At 41.5% G+C, this 6,000-nt stretch overlaps 1 protein-coding gene across 1 annotated transcript; it reads right to left on the reverse strand.

Moving 5' to 3' along the window:
- Positions 1-2,333: 2,333 nt before the first annotated feature.
- LOC149298715 (GRIP and coiled-coil domain-containing protein 1-like) lies at positions 2,334-5,757 on the reverse strand. Its single transcript, XM_089487263.1, has 3 exons — positions 5,279-5,757; positions 4,249-4,771; positions 2,334-3,440 (listed from the first exon to the last, which is right to left on the reverse strand). The coding sequence occupies exons 1-3, from the start codon at positions 5,755-5,757 to the stop codon at positions 2,334-2,336; spliced, it is 2,109 nt and encodes a 702-aa protein (XP_089343389.1).
- Positions 5,758-6,000: the final 243 nt, after the last annotated feature.

The following is a 6,000-nucleotide window of genomic DNA, read 5'->3' on the forward strand; positions in this document are numbered from 1 at the left end:
AAGAACTGCAGGGCAGTATAGAGATACTAGTGACCAAAAAAATATAAAGATATTCAAGATACACAGAATGTTTTAGTTTATCTTCAATTTGTTTTCTAAAGTAAGGCTTTGGCTAAAGTTACAAAAAGCACAGGGGCATCACCATACAGGAAACTCGGTACAAACTTTTGATCTGTGTTAATTTGATTGACTTTAATATTATAAACATTAAAGTTTTAAGTGCTAGAGCCACCTCACAGTAAAATTACCTCAACTGCTACATCGTTGTAAATTTAAAACATTAACGTCTTTGCTGCCCGATTGTCATGTAATGCATTGTATCTGGATAGTAAGAGATTTTAGGGAGCAGTCATTTTTTTCATCAATGTTCCCATGATAATACTTGGAGAGTCTCTCCCCCTACAGCAATGTATTTATGGCAGCTGCTTCCCTAGGCCTGATCTAGGACAGCACCCCCTAGGGGCAGCGCAGAGGCATGGCATTATATCCCAGTGTTCTCCGTAGTATTTTCTAGTGCTCTGTACTATGTCAGCAATGCTTCTAGACCTCGTTCTTTCCAGATGGATGGCATGTTAGCAGGTCATTTGCACGGACTGCTACTAATAGCACTAAGGCACTTCTTGCTAAGCTTTTCAGTTTCCGCAGGATGCTTTAACATTCTTGCTTGGGTCCCCATTGATTATATTGCTTTTTGGAAGTCCCTGCTCTATAGCTTTGTATATTTATAGTTATGCATGCATGGAAATCATTTTCCAGCTCTTGTAACTGTTGTAAAATGAATTTATCCGTTATAGTAATAATAAAACTGGTAAAATGCTTGCCTGAGTTGTTTTGATGTACAGATATAATCAAAGAATTTCAGTCAACTCAACATCAAAAGAAACATCAAACATGGAGTAGAGACGAGTAAGCAATAGAAAGCCAACAAAGTGGAAAATATTGTTAATAACAAAGCTTGGACACTACAGAGGGGTAATATGAAAGAAACTGGTACAAAGCACTAAAGGTAATATAAAATCTGAAAATGGGGCATATATATATATATAAAGCCCAACAGCAGAAGATTTTGCTCACAGAAGCAATTTCTTTGACACAGGTATCCCAATTCTTGTAGAAGAATATACTGCCTTCTATGGGTGGTAATTTACACAAGAAATGTACAATTTACAAGTACATATAAATTGTTAAAACCAAATCAATGTTAAAATCTGTTTTTATTTTATACGTTACAATTTGTATTGTAACAAATATCAGTGTTTCGCCTGAGCTCTAAGTGCTTTTGACGCTTTGGTCCATTAAAATGAGAAAACCCTACATATAACCTGGAACAGGGAACCAAGTATTTCTTTAATATGCTGAGTGGTACAGGGTGAGCCAAGAATGTATTTTCAGTGGATTAAGACAACACTTGCCGAAAACCAATCCTCAAAGATTTTCCATAGTTTCTATATTGTCTGCATCAACACCTTTCCTGCTCCAAGATGTTTATTTAAAGAGCTCAATGTTCCATATGCAAACGGAGAAAGTACTGTAGCATCTATATTTTCAGTCCTCCTACCAAGGATTTCATGTTAACTGCCTTCAAAAATACTTGAAAATTCTTATGTAGCAAACTTCCCTTAAAGGACAGCAAACAAAATGTATAGTTCAAACAACGCACAAGAAAAGTTTTCCATTCCAATTTCTAGGACTAAATGTTGAAATTGCTGGGGGGTTTTAGGCTTATTTTCTTTTTCAAGAAACAATCATTCTTAATATGTCTCGATCCTTACTCTTGTGTGTTCTGTCTCGTGCTGCATTCTTTGGAAATGATGTGTAATAAGGTGCAATGTTGCAAGCCTTCTTCTGTTTACAACAGGCAACAATGGAGTTCCTTTTAGGAGACGTGCCTCCACCAAGCTGATAAATAATTCTATTTAAACAACCACTATAAAGTGTAAAGAGCTTTTCTGTGATCAGTTTTATTGTGTGCTGAACACTTTACTGAGCACAATGCTAACAGCATTGCAAAACTTCATTCCTTATAGTACTGTAGGATGCCTAAACCTTTCCAAGAAACTTTTAGTTTTTGTTTGTTTTGTTTTACATTTTATCATGCTTGTATTCGCTGGTAAAGTTCTTTTACATTTTATTCTACAGACATTTACTTCCCTTCTAGTAATATTGTGCCAAATAACTCTGTTTTACCTTCACAAAAAGTGGCAGGTGTCTATAATCACATTTTGCGCAAGAGCTGTCAATTTCCCAATAGTCCTTTTGTACAAAAATGCATCTCAAAATCACAAAGTACAAGGTATTGGAAGAGGAGCCGTCCCATAGCCCCACATCCCTCATCATCTTTTTCCACCAGCCCACCACCTACTCCCATCTTGTGCTCGCAGGGCAGCACTCTTTTCCTCAGGTGAAAAATGCAGGACAGCCAACAGTGCACTCAGTGTATGCTGTCGCCCTCGTGGGTCTGGGAGGGTCAAAAATCCAAATAAAACATTTTTTAGATATTCCAGATTGGCCCCTTCTCTTCTTTTGTCACGCAGTGCTTTCTCCACTTGCTCCCGTAAATTGCGCGTCTCCTCGCCTTGCTCAGCTAACCGTTCCTGCATACTCTGCAATTCTGCCTCAAGTTCATGTTTCCTGCGCCGCAGATTTCCAATTTCTGCTTCTTTACGGGACAGTTGCTCTGCATACACAAGAAAAGATGAGGAGTTGCTCTGGGGAAGCTCAAGACCATTGTCCAATGGGTCTGGCTTTGAGGGCAGAATGACTGCAGGCACTTTGGCTTCTCTTAGCCTTTCCAGCTCCTGTTCCTTCTCATTAAGTACTGCCATCACTCTTTCTCTATGCTGCCTTAATTCCTCCTCCAGTCGTGCCATATTTTCCCAACCCTCCCTCCTCACTGCCTCCAGCTCCTGCCGGTGAGACTGGGTTAAAAGTGACAATTCTTTGCGAGCATTCTCCATTTCTGCTTTGTGTTTGTTCTCTGCTTCCTCTGCTGAAAGTCTCAGAGAGACATATTTTTCTTTCAGTTCTGCCACCTGCTTTCTGCCAGCCTCTAGCTCACCTTCCTTTGTCCCTTTGGTCCTCAGAACGCCTTGTGCTCGTGCCTTGTAACGTTCAAACTCCTCCTTCAGTTGCTGAAGTTCTTGCTGGTAGAAGATAGCAGTTGCCCGCTGCTCCACACTATCTTCAGCATCCTCACCTGTGGCAGGTTTAACAGTTTCTGGAGTTGGGTTCAGGCAGGTAGCCATCGCTAGAGTCCTGTTCTCAGTCTCTAGCTGAGAAAGTCGCTCACGCAGTTTGCGGATGGTGAGCTGATCCCTCTGTTTGGAGGTCTCAGTAGCTCCCAGGAGCTCAGACATCTCAGACACCTGAGACTCAAGAGAACAAATCCGTTGCTCTTCCTGCAGTAAGCGCTGTAGATTCTGCTGCTCCTCATCTAGCCTCTGAACAGAGCGAGAGAAAATACAAGGGATTAAACACCAGTAATAGAAAGTAACAAAGGTTATAATAAAAAAAAAAAAAGGTAGGATCATGGGGAGAATAATAAAGATAAAGGAGGGCAAATTACTGAATGAATTGAATAGCAACAAGAGAACATGAAGGTAAAAAACACAATGAAGAGGGAGTGAGCTGACACCATTTCTAATAGTCAATAATTCCTTAGCAACCTGCAGTGTACTCGGCACTGGACTGGTAAAGCCATGTAGATGCCTTTACCACAATGATCACAGTGCACATCCATTCTAACGATTCTGTATTAATAAAATAAAATCGAACCCCTCTGACGATGCCACCACGACATTATCATGGGTTCCACCTAGTTTCAGGAGAGATCCCCGAGGTCTGGAGAAAACCAGAGGAATAATTAAAAACTATTGTAGCTTTATTTATTTTATGTACACAGGGCTATATTTATGAAGGCAAATTCTAATGCAAAAATTAATAAATGAGAACCCACCATGAAAACCACAGGACTGTTCGGGCTGATTTCTCTAAATTTTGGTGATCACCCTATATTTAGCATATTGCACCAGCATTGCTCCTTGTAACTAAATCCTAAAGTGTCTGAAACAGACGTTTGATTTTTGAGTCTAAATTAACACATTATGCTGACACGTCCACAAAATGTAAAATGAGGAACCAAATTACTTGAGAGATCTGAGCAACTAGGTAAAGAAAGTAAAATGTATTTTTGTTGTGTAGTTCATTCCAAAAAAAAAAATAAAATAAAAAAAAAATAAAAAAAATCACCTTTCTCCTCTCCTCCTGCAGCAGAGCCTCCATTTCTTCCTTCATCCTGCACAGCTCTCCTTGTAGCTCCACAACCACAGGATTGGGCTCTTTTCTTTGCTTCCTTACTTCCAGTAACTCCTTCTTCAGCTCCTCCGATTCCTTGCGCAGCTTCCTCCACTGCTCGTCTGCTGCATCCGCCCGCAGAGACAGATCAGATCTTTTTGCCAGCTCCTGCCTGGCTTCCTCCAGCCGGAGCTCAGCCTCCTGCCTGCTGTCTCGTTCTCCTTGTACAAGACGCTGCAGTTCTTTCAGCATTGCTGCATGGTCTGTCTGTTCCTGTGCACGATCATGCTGCTGGCTTATCAGTCTGGCCTTTGTCTCAGCCAACTGGTCCTGGAGGTTCTGGATCTCAGCCCGCAGACCACTGTGCTCCCCTTCCATTCTCTGCATCACATCCTCCATTTCCTGCTTAGACTTCTTCTTGTCTGCCAGGTAGGAGGCCTCCATTCGTGATTTTTCTTGTGTTACTGTGGCCAGGGCACTGGAAGAAAAAAAATATATGCCGACTCAGATATGACCATATAAGAGTATATAACTATATTAGTCCCAAAGAACATAGGATTATATCTTGAGACCTAATGAATCCATAACAAAATATTTCTTCTCATGTAATTTAAATGTATTGCTGGCATTGGATACTACTGTACTTGAATAAGCATGCTTTATGTGCAAGAAAAAAAAACACCTTGTTAAATCACTGCAGCATACTGTCCTCCATGATTCCCCTTTTTAGCTTGGTCAAACCAGCTAATCACTGAAAAAAAAGGAGCCCCAACTGAAATCAACGGAGCTCTTTCTGCACAGGGGGTCTCGTTAGACCCCCCTGGAAATCTCACTCAGGCAAGCACTGCAAGAAGGCTGAAGTTGTCTGTGCATGCATACTGCTGAGCAAGAGATGCAGTTGTCCAAACACACCTCCCAAAGGCAAGAAGCTGGGAGGACAGGGAAAAATTCAAAGCAAGTTATAATCACACAGTAAGCATTTTACCTGGTAAGCGTTGCCAGCTGGTTCTTGAGCTGCACCATCCTTCGATCAGTCTCTCCAGAAGATGCTAGACCTCCCTCTCCACTGGCTGTGCTAACCCCACTCTCAGAACCACTAGCTTCTTCTGTACCCCCGCCACTCCCTTGTGCTGCAGATTCAGGTCTCTCATCCTCGCTGGTTTCTCCCCCTCTGGCACTGGGTACACTCCCTGCTGTATCCACACTGTCTTCACTGTGTGTAGAACGCTGGTCATCATGGGGCTCCTCAGGCTCTGAAACCAGGGATCCCGGTTCTTGAGAGGTGGACAGGACACGCAGACTCGCTTCCAGGGCGTCCTTCTCTTTTTGAAGGCTTTTGTATGCCCGCACAACATCTTTTAAACGTGTCTGATACTGCTGTAGCTGCTTACGCTGACTCTCCACCAACTCCTGTAGCTCCTTCTTACTAGGGCCTCCTCCAAAATTCATCCCCAGCTTCTCCATGATAAGGAATCAACTTCTTACCCTACATGTGAACAAAGACGGGCTATGAATAAAAGAGCACAACATAAAAAAAGAAAATTCAGGATTAAGGAGACGATGTATAAAAATAAATAAATCTGAACAATCAAAGGGAACACCGCACTAGAAACATGCAATTATAGCAATATGAATGAGGGCAATAAAATATATACAGGAGGCTTATAAGTGAATGTTCTTAGAACACAAAGATAATCTAAATAACAA

This window comes from Sceloporus occidentalis, unplaced genomic scaffold (assembly GCF_023333645.1).
Source record: "Sceloporus occidentalis isolate IW3139 unplaced genomic scaffold, rSceOcc1.0.p SCAF_31, whole genome shotgun sequence".
Taxonomy (NCBI): Eukaryota; Metazoa; Chordata; class Lepidosauria; order Squamata; family Phrynosomatidae; genus Sceloporus; species Sceloporus occidentalis.